This window comes from Sinohyriopsis cumingii, unplaced genomic scaffold (genome assembly GCF_028554795.1).
Source record: "Sinohyriopsis cumingii isolate HCF-2022 unplaced genomic scaffold, ASM2855479v2 utg000741l, whole genome shotgun sequence".
NCBI lineage: Eukaryota > Metazoa > Mollusca > Bivalvia > Unionida > Unionidae > Sinohyriopsis > Sinohyriopsis cumingii.
Genome location: NW_028315927.1, coordinates 1,410,001 through 1,436,316, shown reverse-complemented (window position 1 = coordinate 1,436,316; position 26,316 = coordinate 1,410,001). Strand labels below are relative to the sequence as shown.

General features: G+C 34.7%; 1 protein-coding gene across 3 annotated transcripts in view; it reads right to left on the bottom strand.

Annotated features, from left to right (window-relative positions):
- LOC149773255 (neuropeptides capa receptor-like) overlaps positions 1-26,316 on the bottom strand; it is a 196,546-nt gene that overhangs the window by 12,298 nt on the left and 157,932 nt on the right. For all 3 annotated transcript variants that reach the window (XM_089946554.1, XM_089946553.1, XM_089946555.1), the window contains exon 2: positions 20,459-20,998. In XM_089946554.1, coding sequence (XP_089802680.1) covers positions 20,459-20,915 — 457 coding nt within the window. In that variant the 5' untranslated portion in view covers positions 20,916-20,998. The remainder of the gene's footprint in view (positions 1-20,458; positions 20,999-26,316) is intronic.

The window sequence follows — 26,316 nt, the reverse complement described above, 5'->3', positions numbered from 1 at the left end:
TCTATCCACCAAGATGTCATTGAACCCAAGGAAAATATTCTAAGTATGAACCATAACCACATGTATCCACCATGGCATCATTGAGCTCACAAAATATATTCCAATTATAAACTGTACCCACATGGATTGTTAGGGTTCGTTATGTATGTATGTATGTATGTATGTATGTATGTATGTATGTATGTATGTAATTTTGTATTCATAACTAAAACTTATAATTATAATCTATCGTCAATATATTAGATAGTTAATATGTGTGCATTTGTAACGTTATGTATATATCATTGTGTGACTCCTGGCAAATGGTGTTATTTAATGTGTGTAATTAGTATTCAAGGCTTTAAATTGTACAACCTGTGCCTTATTTAAATTTTGCCTACATGACTAGGGTCTGCTTTGGGAATATTAAGAGTGTAAAATTACATATGGTCTATATATAGACGTGCAATAAAAATTTTGACAGTTGCTTATAATATAATTATTAGTAGGCATGTCTGCGAGATTTGGCCTTTTTTCTCATTGGGCAGATCGTTTAGGACGGTGCTAGAGGAATTAAATTAACTTTTATTGGATTTCGAACTAACATTTGATGGAGAAACAACATCCAGTCCATAAGATATGGCTAACTTATTTGCCAGATACTTTAAACACCTATACACGTCAGGGAATACTTCATTCAGTACTTTATTGAGTACTTCATTCACTAACCCTACCCTGAACATAGAAAATAATCTTAAAGATCCCGTTCTGAATGCAGATTTTACATTTGATGAAATAGCAGCATCCATAAAGCAACTTAAGCAACGTAAAGCATCGGGGGTAGATGGTGTACTGAATGAGCATATAAGACATGGAGGGGGGCCAAAAACTTATAGAAGCTATTACAAATGTATTCGATGCGATACGTAAACATTGTTTTATACAATTTGACTGGAAATTCGGCAAAATTGTGACTATCTACAAGACCAAAAGGCTTAAAATGTTAAATTTTCCTAATGCTCAACAGCAGGTCTTCCAAAAAGATTGAGCTAAATAACGGCTTCGTTTAACTTACATGAAGATGTCTTCGCCAACCTGGAATTAGAATAGAAGGTCTATCCCGCATATTTTTGGACATAAGGAAAGCTTTCACTGTTGGGAATTTCTGTCAATCTCCTCACTGTAATTATACAATCAAACTCTAATATCTGTAGCATTGTTACTATAAATGGCACTAAATCTGAACCTATACCAAGGTGTCCGAAAAGGTGGAGTGCTTTACACGCTTCCATCTTTGGTATATATTAACGATTTGTTAAAGTTGTTAGAAGAATCAAAACTAGAAATAATCGTAGCATCAATTTCTGCTGGTAACAATGCGTTGGCCTATGATATCACCCTTATTAGGATAACCCCTGCATATTTACAGCAATAGTTGATATCGCTCAGTTGTACTCGGTAAACTGGAATTTTAAAATGAATGAAAACAAGAATTGCATTATCATCTTCAAACGAAACAGACAGAAGAGAGATTGCATCATTAAGTGTAGAATTGGTCCACACTTTATTCAGATTTTCCAAACTACCTAGCACGTAGGTATCCCTATGAGCTTTAGCATGAGTTTCGTAGAAAAAGTGGAAAAGCAATGTACAAAAGGAAGAAATCACTAGATTTCCTTATTCGGATTGGAAAAACGGAATGTAAATTAAACCGCTTAACCACTGCAAGTCTATTTAAGAAAATTATTATTCCAATAGTGCATTATCGTTGCGATGTTTGATACAAGATTTGATCGGAAGACATTCAAAGATTAGATGTATTTCAGCATCAATATGTTTAGCGCATTCAAGAATTTTCTCCCAAGACAAGGTCTGCAATGAACGAAGGCATGCTTGGACCGAACAGAATTGTCCCTAAAACTGAAGAAAAAAACCCTAAATTTCCTTTGCAGATTATGTTATATGTTTGAGACTACGTTGTTGAAAGAATATTTTCTAATGAGATTGTATACCTTTCATTACAGGAATGGCCGTATGAAACAAATGGAAAATATTCCCGATATATTTAGAATTCTTCACAAATACGACTTGAAAGACTATATATATATATATATATATATATATATATATATATATATATATATATATATATATATATATATATATATATTTGTACAAAATAAGACATTTCCGGCTATGACGGAACGGAAGCACATTGTATGGAACACCATAAATGAATAGGAGAATAATCGATTTAAACAAATATGCTTGAATGATCCATCTTTTCGAAGATTCAAAAATATACATCATTTCATTAAACCCGCCATTTTATGACAGATACCTAGGTCAAACAAAGATTTTAAACTGGTCAAAGTGTTGGCTAGGTTTCCGGTAACTCCAATCAGTATGACAATTCATAATTTCCAACATGGCAATACTGTTTACACTGATGTCATTACTCATTTGCTTATCTCGTGTTCAAAAAGTCAAAGAATGAGGGATCTATTTTTATCGCATATTATCAATAATTTTCATATTGTACTTAGTGCATATTTTCATAATATATCTGAAGAAGAATTTATTCAGCACTTACTAGGAAGGGACTTCCCATACACATGTTGACTCAATGATCCCGAAGTATACATAGATTTTATGACAGCTGCTATACTTTCTGCAGGAATCCTACATGAATTGTGTAACTAATATAAATATTTGCTAGCTTCTGATCTTTTTTTGGCTAACTAACTAAATAACGATACATTTCTGAATTAACTTAAAATTATCCAACTTGGTTACCTGTTGTTGCTGTTGTTGTAGGGTTTAACGCCATTTTTGAGCCCAAGATAGCCTATCATGGCGGCCAGTATAAATATTGGAGAAAGAACCCGAGAAAATCCCGGAAAGAACCAACGCCCAACGAGAAGCTATTGGAAAGCTTCCTCACATAAACACATTCGCTGAACCCGAAACAAAAACCCACACAGACAGAGATGAGATGGCAATGATCCGGAATGGTGAGCACTTTAGACCACTCGGCCATTCGGGTGTGTTACCTCAAACTTGACTGCGCAGCTTTGATTACGTAGTTATATAACTGAGTATAGTGTTTGTTGTAATATCTCTACTAGTTTTCAGAATTGATAATTATATTGTGTACCTCATTTATTATGCTGAGTCGGAGAATATAAGAATGATTCATTCTATTGGTAGAAAACACTATCAGAATTCCAAATACATAATGTATTCCTTTTATTTATGAATGAATACGTAATTTATATGTGTGTTCATATGATTATATATATGAGGTTCTGTTTTATATATGTAACTGTATGTCTTGTCCTTGTTATTCTTGTAATGTACTAATTCTTTATGTAAATAATCTCCGAAAGGTGGAAATACAGATGAAATGAATAACAGCAAGTATGAAGAGGTGCTTTATGTTGTACATTGATATTATTTGACAGCAAAATAAATTTTGTATGGACTGTTCAGTAGAAAAAGAAAGTGTCAGTTTCTGGATTAGAATATTATTCTGGAACTATTGTATATTATTAAAAGGAGTTCCGGACAATACCATTTTGACTTCACAATTCTTGTCGAATCAGGACATTTTCAGTTAGTTTTCGTTTAGACTCCCATAGAACTCTTCATCATGATTATTTTGGATTCACTTCATAGTAACGTAAGTTCCTCTCAAATTTACATTTAAAACTTTGATATTTAATTATTTGTTAAGTTTTTGACAAAACTTGTCGGTTTCCTTTTTCTGTAACTTAATAAATGACCAAAACGTCGTAACAGTTTCCACCAGGGCATCATTGACACCAAAGTATATATGCTGATTATAAACCTTAACCACGTATATCCACCAAGACGTCATTGATCCTATGGAACATATTCTAATTATAACTTTTATCCCCATGTAGCAACAAAAGCATCACTGACCTTTCGGAACATATTCATAATAAACTTTAACGGCATGTACTCACCAAGGCGTATTTAATTCCATGAAAAGCATTGTAATTATAAACCTTGACCTCATTTATCCACCAAAGCATCTTTGACCCCACAGCAAATACTCTAATTATAAACCTTAAGCACAGCTATCCACCAGGGCATCATTAACTCCTAAAGAAAAATTAGTATTATGGACCTTACGCACCCGTGTCGACCAAGATATCGTTAACCTCACGGAAAATTTCCGGATTGGTGCTTACAATGTGGCGGCATATCATTATGTTATATTTGTTAAGTATGAAGTAGACTGGCTGAGGATGTTGAAATATAAAAAATTCTTAACCAAACTGTTCACCCACACACACACACGGACCAAGATAAAGAACACTTCAGTCCCTTATCTTATGCCATCACCTTATACCTTCCATTATTTTCAACAACGTCTCATTTGTCTTTATTAACATATACCAATTACATTCCCCGTTGATCTGGAAGTTTTATATATTGCCCTTAAACATTTTATCGTTCTACTATTAACGATTTGGTTTTAATATCGCTGGCCGATATAAAACCTTTCTTTATTTTTAAATAATCATACATATTACCTTTTGCATGGTTCTAAATAGCCTAACTGTTCTGGTGCGCCGTAAAAAATAACAATCAATCAATCAAACAGTCCCGTATCTCTTTAGCATATCAAAATAGAATATCTCAGTGGAGTACTTATTTTGATACCTTATCAAACAGATTCAGACATGCAGAATCTTCTAATCTTTCACTTTTGCTGGTGAAGTTTTGAACAACAAACTTTTACAGGCTCTTGCCTTGTTTTGGAAACACACCGTGACATCTGAACTGCATGTCTATAGACTCATTTTAGCACGTGATTACTTTAGAATGAGTCAAGGCCATACTGATATGTGCTTTTGATATAATTTATTTTCATATGATTGTTCGGATACAACTTCATTTTCAAAATACTTGATCAGATGAAACGTTTTCAAATCATCGTTCTGATACAACATCAGAAGATATTAAGATCTTTATAACTACTGATATTAGTCTGAAATGTCTAAGTAGAATTGATCCGAGCTGGAAATGATATTTTGCAGGTAAAATAGTACGGTACTACAGAAATTTATATCAACAATAAAAATCAACAACAACTTTACAGCAACAATTAATTTTGATACAATACTTGTATCAGCATTCAAAGAATGTGATTTGCTTTGTACGTTACAAATGTTAAGTTCTTATTACAGCAAAATTGCAACTGAAGCATGTAAACATAAAAATAGTTTGGATATTAATTAAAATGTGTTTTTTTTTTTTTAAGATAAATCCTATTGCGTGAATATCGAATATAAATGATGTTGCATGTATTTTGAATATAAATCTTAGTGCATGCATTTTGTATATAAATCTTGTTGTTTGTGTTTTGCATATAAATCCTATTGAATGTATTTTGTATATAAATCCCATCGACTGTAGTTCCTATACAGAAAATATCGGTACAGCGTACTATGAAATAGCACGTGATAACAAATAATATATTTGAAAGGCAAATTAGTCCAAATAATGCTTTTAAGCAAGGGAGGGTCCATCTACCATCTAGTTGCATCTGGTTGCAGTATTTATGTTCAATTGGACTGGTGGTGCCATCATCGGGCAAACCTGTAATCTTTCACTGCGAAAACAAATATGTTGTTTTCAGTGTTAAGCCAAAATCTGTTTGACATGAATCTTATATTACAAAATCTGTATCGACACTCCTAAACCATCTTGTCCAAAAGATAAGCCATTCAAGTGGCTATTTATAACTTTTGAGTTTTACATATATCGAGATGGGTATTCTAAGTCCAACAGGTAACCATTTTTAAATCAATGCCGGATTTGAAATATCACATAATTTAAAGATTTAAATGAGGAAAATATAAGAAATCCTGCAATGTTTGCATAAGTGTTTACATAACATTTATCTTACAAGATTTTAAAATACACAGAAAAGTTACATTTTTATATTAATTAATATTGAAAAAGCGTATCCATTTGGAATGATTGATGTATGTTTGTTATCTTTGAATAATACATTGTACATTCTTTATTATACACGTAGTGTTTACAACAAACTCAATATATATTCTTTTCTTTCTTCTCTGGTGAAAGTTAAGAACAACTTTAATAATTATAGTTAGGAATCCCCTCCAAAACAATAAAAGTCCTTAAGTTATAAATAGGTGCACCTATTTTATGCTATATTTATCTTGTTTTTCTAGTCAAAATAGTCGGAAAAATGTGTACTTTTTTTTGGTGAAGACTCTTTTAAGCTGGATCACATTCTGAAGCCAATAATATTGTCTGAGCAGACACAATCATCTTTCAGTAAAAGTCTAAAGAACTTGTCAGCGACTGTTAAAATTGTATACATGCTCTTACTGAGTAACCAACAGATTAAAACACCATCTAGAAAGTAACAAACTCCTAACAGAAAACCAATGTGGCTTCCGTAACAAGCGCTCCACCACAGATCAACTTTTAGGACAAGAAGCGGATATAAAACTAGCTTTTAACTACAACAGAAAATCAGACAGACAACTTATAGCAGTCTTGCTTGACCTTGAAAAATCCTTTGATCTTGTCTGGACCAAAGGATTGATAACAAAAATCAACCACTTCGCAATTACTGGACGCATGTTTCACTGGATCGAAAACTTCCTAACAGGTCGCATACTAATCACTAGAGTAGGAAACACCACCTCAAAAGAATACCCCCTTGAAAACGGTACCCCACAAGGGAGTGTACTCAGTTCTACGCTATTCAGCATCATGATTAAGGACCATGACCTCAACCTAGCGACAAAACGGGTTAACATTTCCCGATTCGCTGATGACAGCGGCAACTGGAGGGCAGGAAACCCTGCTAGCAATCAAGTAGTCAACGAAATCCAGAAAAGCCTAGATAACATAGAGAGATGGACCGATAAATAGGGTTTTAAGATCTCACATGAATAAACCGCAGCAATATTCTTCTCTCCTAAACGCAGTAACCAAATAATTTACCCCAACTTCTATATTCAAAACCAGTTAATCAAATATGCTAAGGTTGTAAAATACCTAGGTATGTTCTTCGATAATAATCTAACTTGGAAACACCAGATTGAACAACTAATTCAAAATTGCAATAAAGATATTAATCTCTTAAGAAATCTTAAAGGGACCACCTGGGGATCCAATCAAGAAACCTTATTAACCATCAATAGATCACCTATAAGGTCGTAGCTAGATTATGGATGGAAAGTTTACAACTCAGCGAAACAAACATTACTGAACAAACTGGATACCATCCAAAGGAAAGCATTATCTGTTTTCACTGGCACTGTACCATCGATATCATTGGACAAACTTCAAGTCCTTACCGGTGAACTGCCATTAAAAATAAGAAGACGGGAAATGCTCCTCCGATAGTCCAATCGATTAACAAATCACCCCGACACGCATCCTACAAAAGTAACCATTAGCAAATGCAACAAACCGTTTAGCCGCAAACTAGTTCCTAACTCACCAGATGGCAAACACATCTTAGAACTCAAGGAAAAGCTGCCAACACTTGCTCCACAAGAAGAGTACACTCACTTCCCTGACCCCGCCCCTCGGACAAACCCTATCCCTAGGATCAACACTAGAGTCACCAATTATGGAAACAAATTCGAACAAGAATCTAAACTCAAAACCATCGTAGCAATGGAAATACAAGACATATACTCTGGCTTCGTAAAACTGTTCACTGACAGGTCCAAAACAACTGAACCCCCAAGAACAGCAGCTGCAGAGGGTATTTCCGAATTCAACATACATATGTGATCCAGATTACACTGGTCAACAGTGAAATCATTACTGACTTGAAAAGGCCCTAATCTGTAGTATTTTGGTGTGCCGAACACGAATATAACCGTGAAAAATTTGTATTGGCTCTCGTTTTGAAGATATTCATATACCTCATTTTCTATGTTTCACTGTGTAAATTTCTCCAGTAGGACTGCAGCAACATCCGGAATAATGATGTAACATTGCATAATACCATCATGCTCACATCATCCACAGTTGATTGCATCATTTTCTGATGCAATGCAATACTAATGCCATGCGGCTGCTGAAGTAAGTTGACGTCAGCAGTGTACTATACATGTGTAGGCCTATTATACTAATGCCAGGCGGCTGCTGAAGCTGACGTAAGCAGTGTACTATATAAAGCCCAATCAGATAGGTTCAGCATTTAAAATATTTTAGACGTTGTGCGAGACAGTTCAAGCTACTGTTACATAAAACTTATTATTTTATCCATTTACGTACAATAAAGAACAGTAATGCCTCGAAAGTGTGTTAATACCGCGAACAATTTTTGCTATATTTGTGGGGAAGTGACATTTGCCAACCAGAAGAAAAGTATCAATTCTCAAGTGAAGAAGGCATATCATCTTTACTTCGGATGCAAGGTTGGTGACCAAGACAAGCCTTGGGCTCCGCATATATGCTGTGCTACATGTACAACACAGCTTTCACAGTGGTTGAATTGCAAAAGGTCATCAATGCCGCTTGCAGTCCCAATGGTGTGGAGAGAGCCAAGCAACCACCTAAATGACTGTTACTTCTGCTTGGTTCCTCCTCTTTCCGGCGGAATAACGAAGCGAAAGAAGTCGAGAATAGTCTACCCAAACATTCCGTCTGCATTGAGACCAGTTCCACATGGTGAGGGACTTCCTATTCCAGAACCTCCAGCAGAATATTCTCTTGATTCATCTGACGAAGACAAAGGTGAGTCGACCTGTTCTTCTCCTGGTCCATCAGCATGCAGTGATCCAGATTTTCACTGTGGTGCATCATCAACCCCACACAGAATAACACAGGAAGAACTAAATGACCTGATTCGTGATTTGGACTTATCAAAGAACAAGGCAGAATTGCTAGGATCAAGACTCCAACAATGGAATCTTCTAGAAGAAGATGTCACAATTACTGCATATCGAAAGCGCCACCAGCAATTGGAGCCTTTCTTCAGAAAGGAAAGTAATCTGATATTCTGTTCCGATATTGAGGGCCTCATGAATGCTTTAAAAATCACTCATGACCCACAAGAATGGAGACTATTTGTGGACTCTTCGAAACTGAGTCTCAAGGCTGTGCTTTTGCACAATGGAAACATTCTTCCATCTATTCCAGTAGCGTATGCTGTCCACATGAAAGAGACATACGATAACTTAAGGCAGCTACTGAATTCCATTGAGTATAACAAGTACAGCTGGCACCTCTGTGGTGATTTGAAGGTAGTTGCCCTTTTAATGGGACAGCAGCAAGGATATACAAATACATGTGTTTCTTATGCGAGTGGGATAGCCGAGCAAGGGAAATGCACTACATGAGGAAGGAATGGACTCACAGGCAGAATGTAGCCATTGGAGAGAAGAATATCCAACACCCAGCTCTGGTTGAGGCTCAGAAAATCTTGCTACCACCCCTTCACATCAAACTAGGTTTGATGAAGAACTTCGTGAAAGCAATTGACCGGACTTTGCCAGCATTACGATACCTGCATGAAAAATTCCCTCGACTCAGCGAAGCAAAGATTAAAGAGGGAGTTTTTGTGGGTCCTCAGATTCGAGAGCTTTTCAAAGATGACCGGTTCAACAACTTGCTGGAAGGTGACGCGAAACAAGCATGGAATGTTTTTCGCCTAGTTTCTACAAACTTCCTCGGAAATGTTAGGGCAGAAAACTATAAGGAACTAGTAGAAGACATGTTGATGAAGTATAAGAAACTTGGCTGCAATATGTCTCTAAAGATTCACTTCCTTCATTCCCATTTGGATTTCTTTCCTAGCAACTGTGGTATTGTTAGTGATGAACACGGCGAACGTTTTCATCAAGATATCGCAACAATGGAACAAAGATACCAGGGAAAATGGTCCACTACAATGCTGGCTGACTACTGCTGGACACTCCTCAGAGATGCTCCCGAACAGCTGTACAAGAGACAGGCGAAGAAATCTAAGATGTAGTCAATGACTTGATTTTTTATAGGTAGGCTATTACAGTTGACCTTTTACTATTGGAATGCATTTCGTTATGTAAACATTAATTTCTTGCAGATTACAAAAAAACTAGAGCCAATTTTGCAATTTGACTGTCATATTCGTGTTCAGCACATAAAAATTGATAAGAATTGACTAATTTTATTTCAGTAACATGACTTTTGTAAAAATTTGTTGTCCAGTGTTACCAGACAACTGTTCTACATTCACCACAGAGTTCTGGGCAAAATTAAAATCATTAAAATGGATTAAAGACAAAAAAGTTCCAAAAGCAGTTATCATCAGCGACTCATTTTAATATAATCCATCAAATCTCACAACACCAAATCAAGAGAGTAATTTTTTGGGTAGAGCCTTCTTTATGCTTAAGGAATTATCCACAGCGAATCAGATGGTTGAATTCACGTAGACACCCTTGCATATAGGAAACCCTGATAATGAACTAGCCGACAAAGTCGACAAAAACATGTTAGGGAACCCTAAACTAGCGCAACTCAGATAAAGCATAGCAGAATCCCAAAGCATAACAATAAACTATATTAAACAGACATGGCGAGAGCACTGGAACTCTACTACCAAAGGTAGGACACTAAAATCCATTATAAAAGAAACCAATAGGTCCATCAAACCACCCAAAGCGAACAGCCTGGACCAATAAATTATCAATCGTATCGTAACCGGAAAAACAAACTTAGCAGGAAGTTTTGGCAAACATTTATGACCCAGGCCTGCTAATATCAATTGATAACACTGCAAAACCATTGAAGACATGTCACATATATTTAATAGCTGCTCAAAATACCAGGTAGCTAGAATGGAATTTTTAAAAAAAACCAAGAATTCGAATCCCTACTACTTACTCAGATTTCATTAAAAATAACATCTCGTACATAAATCTGACCTAAAACAAAAACTTAAATTCCTAGACACATCCAAGCTAAAGAAAAAATATAAAACACCCTAAAAACATAAAATAAACAACCTAACCTCACTTAAAAATAAATTTCCACTAGCAGATGGGCACCCTTGACATGTCCTGCGGGACCTGGGTACTCAGCAAGCGTGTCCCTCTAGCTCAAAATTAACAATTTGTACAACATTCATATCCCACTCAAATACTCTCTAAAGCCATATTAATATACACAGACAGACGGGCGCTTTTGATATGGACATGAATACTCAGCAAAGGTTCCCGTATTCTTAATCCCAAATAAATCCTTAAAAATCAACAAAAATAATAATATCCACAAAAAACTTCTCTAAGGACAGCACAGAGTTTTTCATCCAATCCACCCTAGCTCATTTTTAAAACAATTTCGGACACAAGAACCAAAACTCAAAATTCGTGCAAGTGCATCCATTTAGACCAGTACCCTGGAGTGAGCGTGCTCCTGCCTGCAGGTAGTTGCCTGCCTTCCTTGTCACTTCCTCCCTTGCCTCAGTCGGACACAAATAAGCGTGCAACGCGCGCTTGAAACACCTAACATAAATAAAAGCAAAAATAAATGAATAACGAGTGGCACTATGATGTCAGATTCCTTTCACAATTCTATCAAGAAGTCTACAAGAACTACCCAAGCTAGCAGGCAGCTAGTAGAATCAGCTAACTACATTTCTACGCTACGCATCTACCATTTCCCCGGAATTACCTGAGAGGAAAAATAATTATGGTGTCAGAATCCTTACACAATTCTATCAAGAGGACTACCCAAACAAGCAACTAGTAGAGGCAGCAAACTACATTTCTACACTACACAGCTACCATTTCCCCGAAATGACCTGAGAAGAAACAGGACAGTGGAGAAATGCAAAGAAGCAGAAGAAAAACGGAGAACGTTTGTTTAAGAAGATCTTCTAGGGGCAACCAATTCTGCTTCTTATCCAGGGCACCATTTTGAATTGGTATCCAGTTGTGATAAAACTAGTATTGTTTTGATTTGACCCGATTACACAGGTGTCTAACACATTATTGACATTTTTTATTGTCCATTAGTACAACTAGCCTAAATTTGACTAAGTACTGGCTGGCGTTCTTGGGAGTACACGACATTCAAGGCAGGTTGCCGACTTCATTGCCCTCTTGCCCCTCTCAGACATCTTATAACGGCGGATATGTGGAACAATTTCCACCCACCTAAAGCTAGGTATCCCGATGTTACTTCATCGTTGCGACCAATCGCAACGTGCGTTACATACTACTTGGGTCGACACCTAGTACAGTCAAAAATGGACTGAAATCAACTATTTGTTAACATGAGTGTGTGTTGGCTCATTCCCACTCATGAAAGCCCTTCATTCAGGTCGTTAGAGATATATAGTCCTGTGACCTGACGGCTAAATTAGCAGTGCTCCTTGAGCACATAAACGCCTGTGGGATGTGGCATTTATTCCTTCCCCCAGGAACATTTAGCATCCTGCTGTGCGGGAATAAACCCATATCACATACCCTTTTGGGCGCACGCGATGTAAATCCAAGTAATCAATCAATCAATCAGGGTGGACATTCAATCCGATTGTGCAGGTAAAATCTTGAAAGAAAAACAGATAAAGGTTTAATTAAAGTAATTATGATAGTCTATTGTATAAAATAAACAACACCAATACGTATAAAGCGTGACTGGTTTCGCTTTATGGCTTCATCAGACTGATTTCAATCTGAATTCAATATCATTGCTTACGTCATTAAATATATTCTGTTTCTAAGTGATCAATGATATAATCAATATGACATAAACAAGATCACGTGATAGCTTACATTTTTAACCTAATTGTTTTATTTTTAACAAATAATTGAATGGAAATATGCATATACAGTACAGATAAATATCTTTTTGCATACAAATACATAAAACAGGAGCTTAAAGATACATATATCTCTTTTGATAACTATATAAAAATTTATGAATAAATAGAGATAAACAGTTATATTAATATTTTTATTATATTTAATGCACATTTTATTTATTATTATATATTCATGTTTGTCTCCGTTAGCTTCTACATTGTCAGAATTGTGCAATATTTTACGATACTGCACACCTTTATATTGAAATCACGTGCACGACACGTGTGCCCAATAGTGTATTAGGAACCACTTTGGAAACAAAGCATGTACACTCACGAAATAGACGCTTTATGGTTTGGTAGATTAAATTTGTTTCTGAATGAACTAAAGCCGATGTTTCGTGGACTGCCACATACCAACTGCTTTACAATATTACGCGTTAACGTTTTTGATACAAAGTTTCAGATTTAGCTATCGGTAGACGCCAGACAGGTCATAAAATTGCTGGGTCCCTACAAATGACATGCAAGTAACAAGGCATAAAAGTGGCTTCTTTAGCTACCTGGTAACAGGAATGGCAAATATACTTACAGTTTTACACCCTGAATTTCCTGAAAATGTACATTCTTAGTTCTGCAAATCCGAGTCACATGAACCATGTCATGGGTTCTAAAGCTTGATTACAGATTTCGAAATTGTACTGTAATTTAGACTATATTAAATGTGCAATTACATCCTCTTTACTACGCTCAAAATGAAATAAACATTATATTGCATGGCGTCTTTTTGATAATTTCAATTCAAAGACTTCATATTTTCCCCACCTTATGATTCCAAACATTCAATGACAGAACAGAAACACGCTTGCTGCTGTCAGCAAGCTTCTCCTTAGCTGCTGTAATCAGATGTACTTCATGTATAATTGATACAGATAAATCATTAGCGGAATCGACAAAAATACCCAATTCTATTCATTCCATACTAAAGGAAAAAGTTGTTGCAATGCGCATTCATTCACAATATGACTCTAAATTTCAGTTTTATGTCAACCAAAACGACATTTTCTTTCGAAAGTGATGTCTAGCATGCGACTGAGTTCAAATTTATCTAGGCGGAGTTAAGTGCGCATAAATAATGCTGTTGTTGTGTACTGATGAATATGAGCTTGTGTATTTAGATTTGAATACAGCATAAATTCGGTTACTTTGTTTCTTGTAGTGTAGTTTTGTTTAAATAATTAAGTCTTAGGTAGAATAAGAAAATTAGCATATAATATTTATTTCGGATGACACTGTTTTTAAATCATCTTTGACAGAGTTAGGTCAGCATTATTTATATAGAAATTACTCTATTGACATCATTAAAACTGCTTTCCAAAAAGTATCTTTTTTTACAGAACTTGAATCTTTACAATGAAAAATCACAAATATAAATGAAGATATCATTCCTTTTGTTATTGAATATAATCCAAGTTTGCCTAATATAGGTAAGATTATCAATAAATATTAGGATTTATTAAAATTATCATGTAAAGCAAGCGTAAAGTCACTTAACGAAAGCAAACCCACACTTGCTTATAAAAGGTCTAAACGTCTTGAAGATTTCCTAGTTAATTATAAGCTAGAGGAAAACATTATATAAAAAGGGAACATCAACTAAATGTAATAGACCTAGATGCTAGCACTGTTCTTTTATTAATGAAAATACTTCTTTCAATAGTAATAATACGAAGGAAACATTTAATATGCATTGTGATACTAATTGTGCAACATCAAATGTTATTTTGTATCACATTCAAAATATGAAGCTTCCAATATATTTGACAAACCAGTCAAAAAATATTTAAGCGTATGAACCAAATTAGATCACACATAAAAAATCATGTCGATCAGTCATTGCCATCTCATGTTGCCGCAGAGGTTAACAAGACCAACAAGAGTTCCTATACCTTGCACGATTTCTCATTTCAACCTATTGTTATAGCTGATTTTGAATGGAACGTCTGCTAAAGGAAATATATTAGATTCACCGTCTTAATACGGTATATCCCAAAGGTCTAAATTACAAAACTCTATACAACATTCATTAATCAAACTTTGTTTTTGAATTATGTCCACTGTTTACAATTAGTTAATAATATTTTTATATTATTCTAATATAGAGAATAACTTTACTAGCGAAAGTATAAACTAATATCATAAAAATAGGTTTACTAACTCTTTAAAAATGAAACGGGATGTTAAAATTCATTCTTAATAGATTATGATTAATTATTTATAAAATACTTATTTATTATATGATTATAAGTATTATGCACACCATAATTTTGTACCATATAATTTGAGTTCTGATAAAATATTGACCTTTCGTCAATAATATATCAGGGTATAATATTCTTTATAAAATGTTCAATATACTTAATACAAATATTAATACAACTGTTGATCTCTATGTATTCATAAATGTTATATATAAAGTGGAATTCAGAGGACACACAAAGTCCAAGTATGGATCCTATGACTTCATCTCAGCCCAAGATAAAATCTACGCAAGAAACCCAAACCGGTGTTACTTAGAATTCCATGCCCAGGTGCATATCTGAAACACAAAACGATGTTAGTTGCAATACAAAGCCCAGGTGTTACTTACAACACCAAGCCCGTATATGCTTACTCTTATTTTAGGAAGGGTTATAGGTAAGGGATTTTAATTGATTTAACATTCATTCTTTATTCACAGGCATGAACTGGTTCGGAATCAGCAAGCTAAGGTAATGCCATCGTTCTCATCTACCATTGTTACTAGCTGTCCAGCACGCATATACCGACGTAGTTGGTTTACACGTTAGGTTACCTACCAGTCATATATACCTGGTAGTTAGCATCGCTTATCTTTCGAACGACACGATAACGTCACTGCTGTTGCGTCTTTATCTTAACAAATGTGACGGCAAAATAATAAGACATCATTATATGGACTAAATTCATCTTGTCTTGTCTTTGTGTGATATTCATACAATGCCTTGATTTGGCGATCCTTCAGGTTATCATTGACAAGAACCCGAAGTTAGTCAACTTCTCACGCATATTCAAAATATGCTCCACTGTTGACTCACTTACGTCCCTTCTTCTGTAAACAAGCCTTGTAAAATCTGCATGGCCTTTTAACCAACCAACCATATCATTCTTCCAGACGATTGCCGTTGGCTCCTCCTCGACCTCATCATGAGTAGCAAATTACTTCTCTCTAATGCTTTGAAGTAAAATATCCGCAGTCCCGATCACGTGTAGGCAGTCATTGCCACAGGTTTTTAAATTTCAATGGCATCACGTTGATCAGTATCTGATGTCTCGATGCTGTTGTTGACAAACTCGTTCTCATCATAATCCTCTCACTGGTTAGAATTCTCCACAGGCCTCTCATGGCCGAGTTCCTCGTAGCAACAAATGTCCCCTTTTTCTTAAGATATCCATCCCCAATAAATCGTCAGCGGCTAAACCTGTGACAAGCCCCACATGTGCTGGTCCCTTATAATGCATAATGTCGATATTTACAACAGTCACAGTGCGGTAAATGGTTGACTCACTCCTGGGTATAATGTTTCCTTTTGCCCCTCCAGCTTGCAACTTTCGTCAACGAGATCTTCTGCTATTAAGGTCCTATCCGAACCAATGTCCTTCACAAAATGACCTCGCGTCCATTTACACTTCCCGTCTCTGAAATACGCCTTGCACCAATTGATGGCTTAACAAAACAAGCTCCGCGATTACCGTGATGTTTCACGTCATCCATTAGACCATCTTGTGCAATATTCCCCATCACTTTACATTGATAACACTGCATATTCATATCTTTGGACTGGTCGTTTTCTATGTTAGTTTCGCTTGCTGATGTAAATTCTGAATAATCGTCTTTTTAGTACACATATTTATATTTTCACGAAATTTGTTCTTCTGCACTTGCTATTGTGCATTAGTGGGTACATGATCCTTCTAAGTTCCTTCTAAGCCGTCTTGTGTTATCTTGTGGCAAGCCTCTCAATAAAAATTCCTCACTGAGAAACGCTTTATGTGTTGATCAATCCGGACCATCAGACCGTGATGCGTCTCGATACTTTCCGTCTTCACGATCACCAAAGTAAATGCTAATGTGATCACTTTCCAAAGCGAACAATCAATCACTTCCTGAGTTCCACAAGCTTGAGTTGCAACATATCTAGCCTCACCTATCAAAAGAATTATTAGGTGCAATACTTTTAACTCGTCGGACCGCTTAGTTTGCTTTGCAACGGCCTCAAACTCTGCTAGGAAGATCAATATATCTTTTCCTCGTTCATGGTCAAATGTTTGAAGCTTCGCTTTATAGGGCATTGATTGTGAAAACAATGTATCCATAATGTTTTTTAATGTTTAATTCTTAGTAACAATTTCCAAATGCTTCATTTATAATGCATGTCTCATTGTTAATTTTTCTCTTTCTAATTCCAGTTTCTGAAGTTTCTTTTCAAATTCAAGCTCCTTTTGTCTTAACTCCAATTGTGTTTCATTCTTCTTTAGTTAGGTTTTCCGGTGTCTCACTGCATTCAAAGCCACAGGACATGGTTTTATTTACAAATTTTATGGCTTTGTGTGTACACTCGTTTCAGAGATACACACTTTTCACTTAGCAGTCAACAACGGCACGTCTACAAACAATACAATCAGTGACTGATAATCTCACATACACATTTTCGCTGAATCCAAGCTCCCAGAACTGTCAAATACAATTCCGACGTAACAGACAATTCCAAACGATTCATACAGAATTACAGAAATCCGTACCGCCGCTGCCCCCAAAAATGTTACATGCTGATTTGACAAACAACAAGTATGGGTCGTACAACTTTATATAAATATATATATATATATATATATATATATATATATATATATATATATATATATATATATATATATATATATATATATATATATATATATATATATATATGTATATATATATATATATATATATATATATATATATATATATATATATATATATATATATATATATATATATATATATATATATATATATATATATATATATATATATATATATATAAAACAGTGATGCTTACAGTACCAGGCCTAGCTGCATAATTACTTGATATCCCACTCTTGTTTTAGTAAAATTTAGAGTTAAGAGATTTTAATTACTTTCACATTTGTGCTTTATCCAAGGACATGAACTGGCCCAGGCTCAGTTAGCCATGGGAAGACGAAGAACAGAACCCTGACCCTTGACACTCTGGTATCCAATATAAAGAATGCTGGGATTAATGTTCTGGCCAACTGCCACAACAAACATATATAATCTGATATGCACTCAGATTGAAATTATTTTTAACACACACACACACACACATATATATCTGGTATATATTCATAATTCTCTCTCGCTCTGTCTGTCTGTCTGTCTGTCTGTCTGTCTGTCTGTCTGTCTGTCTCTCTCTCTCTCTCTCTCTCTCTATATATATATATATATATATATATATATATATATATATATATATATATATATATATATATATATATATATATATTTATTTATTTATAGAGTTCAACTGAGAAACCAATCTGTATATAAAAACTTCATGCCAGTTGCATTGAATTAATTTCAGTTATGTGAAAGTTTGAACATGCGGTGTTTCTTCATGCAGTAATTTTATATAAGTTCTTTAAAAAGAGTGAAGTTTTATAAAAAAAATAATTTATGTAGATTAATATAATATTTAACACGTATTGCAGATATAAACAAACATTTAGGAATCACATTTTGATATACATGCATGTCAGGCAGCTAATGTTTTAGTATATCTTATGAAACCGAATGAATATCATAGCCTTTAATATCTGTTCGATTATCCGATGTCCAGCGAATTTACTATTGATCTAAATGAAAAATGTAAAATAAGATCAATTGTGCTACTTTCGATGAGAAAGTGCTGTTCATTTTGGCTCCAGGTACCGTCTCTAAACAATTAAGAGTGGCTTTACACTGATTCTAAATATTGAAGTCCATTCTGTGAAAATGTGTACCATGCTTTCATGTGACCTTTGCACGGATGTATGACATCAGTAGACCTAGAATTATTTATAAACTGTAAAATCCACACGCACAGTATTTCGGGTTGTGCCTTATATTAAGGACTATCTAGGTTCTGAAGGTTTATTCCTTGATCCCACATGACTTATGCGGACAAGTACATGTGACAAGCGATGACAAACAGTGGGCTGGAATGGATCCATGCTTGTGACCAGCGTAGGTAAATAGAAGACTAGATTGGATCCTTGCAAATCACATGACTCTGCTTGCCGTATTGGTCTTAAAATTAAAACTAAAGCTGAAACTTCTCTCGTCATTAGGTTTGGAAAAACTCGATCCGACGAGCGCTAATTATGTTGAATGTATGTAATATATAATGTCATATATAAAAATATAAATATAAAATTACATACATTTACAGTTGAATGTTATATTCGGTTACATAGTAGACGATCTGTTTAACGCATCCATGCTGTTTTCAACCGACTCAAAATGAGTTTCCACTCCCTCCATGTACATAAAGTTCCTCATTGATGAACATATGTATGTATGTATGTATGTATGTATGTATGTATGTGTATATATATATATATATATATATATATATATATATATATATATATATATATATATATATATATATATATATATATACATGTGATTTCAAAGCCATTTAGCTATATCTAGTTCTCTAGTTCTTTGTTTTCACAGTTTTGCATGTTCTAAACATTAATTAAATTAAGATAATAGCATCATCTTTACATGGACATCATCATTGTTTCATATCCTGATACCACATGGAACATTATGGTATATGGCTGCGGCATGATGTTCAAGTGCTATACATAACAATTTACCACACTACAGACGTCTTAGCGATATCACTAAAACTGTTGAAGCTACGTCAATAATCAAACCACACAAGCACGATAGTCTTATGCCTTATTAAAAGAAAATATATCAATCTTGGAATCTTCATATTAGCTCGGGTCTTAGGAAGTAAGATTCCACTCAGAATATTAAGGAGGATCTTAGGTAGCATGACGCCACTTAACATATTAACGTGGTCTTACGTAGCAAGACGTCACTCAACATATAAACGTGGGTCTTAGGTTGCAAGACGCCAATCAACAGCTGAACGTGTGTAATTGGAAGCAAGACACCACTCAAGAGATTAACGTGGGTCTTATGTAGCATGACGCCACACAACAGATTGACGTCGGTCTAAGGAAGCAAAACGCCACTTCACAGATAAACGTGGGTCTTAGGTAGCAAGACGCCACTCAAAAAATTCACGTGGGTCTTAGATAGCATGAGGCCACTAAGCAGATTAAGGTGACATGACGCCAATCAGTTTACCCCGATAATATATGACAATTAATAAAACTTTACAGAAAGTAATTTAATTTTCTCTCCTGTAAGTGTTAGATGAAAATTATAGTTATGCATATTAAGATTCAAACTGCCATTCAAAGTTTGCATTGCTTTTAGGAGGATATTTTTAGTTTTTAAATAATTCTTCGTGTAACAAAGAACCAAAGGAAAAATAAAAAAGAACTTACCTAGCATTTTAAGTACCGCCCTTCTTGCTCTGGTGGCAGCAGTCTTTCCATATTGGGGATTTTCACTGTCTTTGGCTGATAATTCCTTTGGTCTTAGTTTCAGTCCAATTAGAATATACAATACGGTAATAACTAACATAGGAAGTACAAAATAGACAAATGTTGAAATCTGAAATACTATGAGCATCATTTTGAACCACTTCAAAGGAATATTACAAACCACTGATTCCTTGATAGGCGTTCCATCTTTAGGATTGGTGATGTATGGGAACTCCCGTGTGTGAATTGGATAGGGTAAGGCAGATAGAGAAGCAACAAGCCATATTATTATAATACATCGAATTGCGCGTGTTTCTCCACAGATTTTCTGTACTTTTATCGGATAACAGATCGCAACGTATCTCTCTACTGTAAATCCAGTGATCGTCAAGACAGATGAATACGAAGTCATCTCCATGATGAAAGATTTCAGAATGCAGAAGGGTTCTCCGAACCTCCAAGGATAGGCCTCCCATATTGAATAGACCTCTGGTGGTAAAGCTGAAACGAGAAATGTTTCCGGATGTGAGGTCATTGCAAATAAGGAGACACATAATGCGGTTCAAATCAGCACTATTACTTGTTGTAGCGTTATGTATTATTTTCATACTGGTAAAATCTGAAAAACGTTATATCTATCTATAAAATACTCGTGAGAGTCTATTGTTGTTGTTGTTGTTGTGGGGTTTAACGCCATTTTTCAGCACACGATAGGCTATACATGGCGGCCAGTATCAATGGTGGAGGAAGAACCCGGGAAAAACCACGAGAAGCTACTGGCATGCTTTCTGAAATACTCACATTTGCTGAATCCGAGACTCAAACCTGAGGTGAGATGGAAGTGATCCGTAACGGAGAGCGCTTTAGACCACTCGGTCACTCGGGGCCATTAGAATCTATTGTAAAAGGTAATTGTTGTTGTATGGTTTAACGCCATATTTCAGCACACGATATGCTTGCTATACATGGCTGCCAGTATTAATGTTGGAGGAAGAACCCGGGAAATACCCGGAAAGAACCACCGACCCTCGAGAAACTACTGGCAAGCTTTCTCACATACCCACATTGGCTGAATCCGAGACTCGAACCTACGCAGACAGAGGTGAGATGGCAGTGATCCGTAACGGAGAGTGCTTTAGACCACTCGGCCACTCGGGGCCCCGTAAAAGGTGATTAAACAAAACATATAAATCTGATGGAGTATGGTCTGAAGTTTGTCACAAAAAAGGTAGCCAAAAGTAATTAGCAAGCTGCTAAGAACAAACAATTAAATCTGTAGTTTAAAGGCCCCTATACGAAGTTAAAGGTCCCTTGGCATTGAATTCCATGTTGCAATGAGGTGCACAGTATGCTGTAATGGTAGAAATTTGCTGAGCAAACTAAGCATGGCGTTTAACTCTATAAACGAACTTTTGTCAAACTGTGAAACCAGTCCAGATTAAAAATGCATTTAGATTTAAACTTCACATTATCTTTTACTATATTCAAAATTTGTAATGAGGCGAGTAACACTTTGTGGTGATATTTTTTTTAAAACAGTCATCTGTTACCTAACATAATTGTTGCAATAATGATCTAGCTATAAATTGTAACTTTTATATATCAATACATTTCTAAAAATGTTCACATACACATGCATGTAAACGTGAGAAACTTGTTTAATAGTTAATTGTTTTTTTTCTGCCAGAAGTCTTTCAACTACATAGACATGTTTGTAGGACTAAAGCCTCTTAAAATAGGTTGAATCGACACAAAAGAGATAGACCGAGCACGTCGCAAATAAATGACAAACACATTTTCTTTATAAAGATGCACAACACTCAAAATTTACTAGGGTAACGCGGCATATAACACATATTGATATGTGATATCACCTAGACGAAACATATATACGTGTTCTTTAACGTATAATACGTTTTCTTCCCCAAATAATAAGTTTTCCTTTCCTTATACGTGTTCCTTTTCCTAGAATACGTGTTCCTTTCCCTATAATATCTTTTCTACGTATGTCTTCTTTTCCTTATAATACATATTCTTTTCACTTTTCATTCTTTAATATACGTGTTATTTTCCTTATAATACGATTTCGTTTCCTTATATAATGTGTTAATTTTCCTATAATATGTGCTCTTTTCCCTGTACATAGTACTCTTCTCACAATGATACGTGTTCTTTTCCCTGTACATAAGCGTTCTTTTCCCTGTACATACGTGTTCTTTTCCCTATACATACATGTTCTTTTCACTATATATACATGTTCTTTTTCCTGTACAAACGTGTTCTTTTCCCCATAATACGTGTTCTTTTCCCCATAATTCGTGTTCTTTTTCCAATTACTTCTAGTTTACAACACGCCTTAATATCCTGATCTTTGTAATTTCTTCTATGCTAATGTGAATCTTAAATCGATGCTTCCTAAGAAAGGTTTTGGTGACACAGAATACTTAAACTAGACGTTTTGTACATGACGGCACACGAATGTTGATAACTTCCCCCGATCTTGACTTTCGTATGCTTTTATATTCGTTTCATTTAAATAACAGTTTCTTTTTGTATCTTTGGTTTAAAACACACTGAAAATGTATCATTTTATATCACAATGTACAAAAAGGACCCATTTAGTCTATAATGTCATTATTTTGACGTCAGTATATTCGGTGTCTGATAAGTTTATCTATGTCTCTTGAGTTTCGCATTTTTGTATTATGTTTTATCCTGAGTTTTGTTCCTATTGATAATCCTTGTTTTGAAACATAAATGTACATACCTTAGTGGAGATTTAAAAAAGCGACAACTTTCTTTATGTTTATATACGAAGTATAGGTGGGGGTTGATTAATGTGTAATAGTATATATATATATATATATATATATATATATATATATATATATATATATATATATATATATATATATATATATATATATATATATATATATATACATGATACCGCAACCAGACAAAAGCTTAAATGTGATATGTCAAACTTCTAACTTTGTCGACCACCCACAATCTGGTCCAATTGAATCAAATATAATAATAAGATTGCCAATGGACACTCCTGTACATACCAACCAGAGTGATTCAGTCATCAGTCAAGATGCTGTTCCATAAAAATATTTCCATGTAGCGAAATATTGCAGTAGTGTTAACAACACTTGCCATATTTCCTGGACAGAAAATATAAATTTTTAAGAATGTCATAAATAAGAAATTTCCACTTCGTCAACCATGTAGGCATATTCATGTTGAACTGTAGACCTTTAGCAGATTACCGTACCTTTGCCTATCAAAGAACGCTTTAAACATTAGAAGCTACATCCATGTGATAACATGGTAATAACATCAAATTATTTTATTTTTCTATCATCTCGTGCGTAGATATTGGGATACTTAGGGTTGACAGGTCACTCCATTACCTCATTAACCTATTCATCATAATGTGCAGTACATGTAAATATATACGTGGCTCGAAACGCTCATTGCGCAATACTTCCAACACATAACAATTATAACGTTTTTATTGAGGTATTTTCTTTTCTCAAAAGCGGCATAGCCTTGTGGGGAGACAAATAATCTAACACATTGACTGGGATTTTCTTGTATAGGTCCAAACCCCAAAATAGATTCTATTAGTTTAGTTTATCTCCTGAAGGAAAGTACTCAATGTACATAAATGTGTTCAACTTAATTCCTGAAGGAAAGTACTCAATGTACATAAATCTGTTTAGTTTAATTCTTGAAGGAAAACAATTATTGTACAGAAATGTCTCTTGTTAAGGCCTAGGGGAACGTACTCAATGTACATAAATCTATTTAGTTTAATTCCTGAAATTAATTACTCATTGTACATAAATCTCTCTGGTAAAGGCATATAGGAACGTACTCAATGTACATACATCTATTTAGTTTAATTCCTGAAGTTAATTACTCATTGTACATAAATCTTTCTATTTTATCTCGTGAAGTTAATTACTCATTGTACATAAATCTTTCTATTTTATCTCCTGAAGTTAATTACTCATTATACATAAATCTTTCTATTTCATCTCGTGAAGTTAATTACTCATTGTACATAAATCTTTCTATTTTACCTAACGAAGGAAAATACTTATTGCACATACATCTGCGTAGTTTATCTTCCTAAAGGAAAGTACTCATGTACTGAAATGTCTCTAGTTTGAATATTATTTTATTAATTGAAACAATCAGGAATGCAGTTAAGTCACATACGATATGATGCAACGTATTTACGTTTCTATTTATCCATTGAAGGTAATTTACCAATGATATTATAATTAATTCCTTCAATTTAAATTCGTGCAAAACCCGTTTATTTCATAAATATGTAACAATTACGAACTTGGATATACGGTTCGTTCAACACGAAGACAGATTATGTCTGTATTCATTATGCTGCAATACTCATCTGTTGTAGATATTCTATTTTTACGACGAAACGTCTGGTTTTACTTGTAGCCGTAGGCTTACATTCGGTGATTCACTTCACTAAGGGATAAAATTCTTTCCAGCTGTAGATAAGTTAATACCTGAAGTCGGATTCTATGGCCCAAAGGCGTAATTTCATTTTCCTATTCTGTTTTGGCAAGTAAGTAGCAGTCAGATCTGACAAAACCTAAGAAATTTTTTCTTTGTGTCAGGATTAATCTTTTTGAACACTAGCAATTCTAATTTTACGGGACATAAAATAGGGGAAATAGACGGAATGTTTTCAGTCAGTTTACACACATTCTTTAAATGTGCACTTAGGCATTTTTCAAAATTCATTTAGATTACATTAAATTTTTTGTATATGCTTATCATACATCGCCATGAGTGATAGTTTCCCACGGGCATGGCAAGCATTAATAATTGGATATAATAGTTAAACACTAATCAATTATGACTTGAAGAAAACGCACCGGAAAACGCACCGCCTGTTTACTGTACGCAATCTGGCAGCTACAAGGTTTCGGAAAAGGAACAAGGCATCCTTCTACGTGCCACATAGTTGATATAAGAAAGAAAATTGAGTTATTTGCTAATGTACAGAACCTTGTATTTAAAGTCCAAGAGGTCCACTTCACCATTCCATACAAATAAATAAATAAATAAATAAATATATATATATATATATATATTACAAGATTGAATAGTAATGAAATGAAAGCATGGTTCTTTTGTAGAAGTGCATTTGTGCATTTGTCTTGTGAAAAGTCTGTAACTATGCAACGGATGTAAACTATTTTATTTCGAGATTTTGTATTTCATAATTTTATTTTGTTCCCATTTTCAACAAAGATGCACCAGACGCTAGAACTATATTATAGTTATCTCAATTCCTTAAACAATAACACTCACGTACATATACAGTGCTATTTTAAGGAGTTGCAAAACAAGTATAGCATGCCTAAGATTAATTAGTATTCTAAGCTAGGAAATGTGTGAGTTATTTATTGATGCGTGTTTTTGTCAGGATTGTATAGTCAACCAGGGTTTTGTTGTGTGGAGAAGACATTTATTTTATGCATAATTTGTTCACAGTGTCTGCAGTTACAATGTTATCGTACTTTGATTAGTTAATTAAATGCCAGTATCTCTTTATGCAGAAGAAACCTTTTTGAATTATATTTTAAAGAAGCAACTGTATAGGATTTAGGGAAATAGGTTTTCTACCATACGATAGCGTATGCTTATCAGATAGTTAAACGTGGAACAGTGGTAGCCTATTATCAGATACAATTAAACGCAGAATAGTGGTCGCCGATTATGAGATACAGTTAAACGTGGAACAGTGATCGCCTATTATCAGATACAGT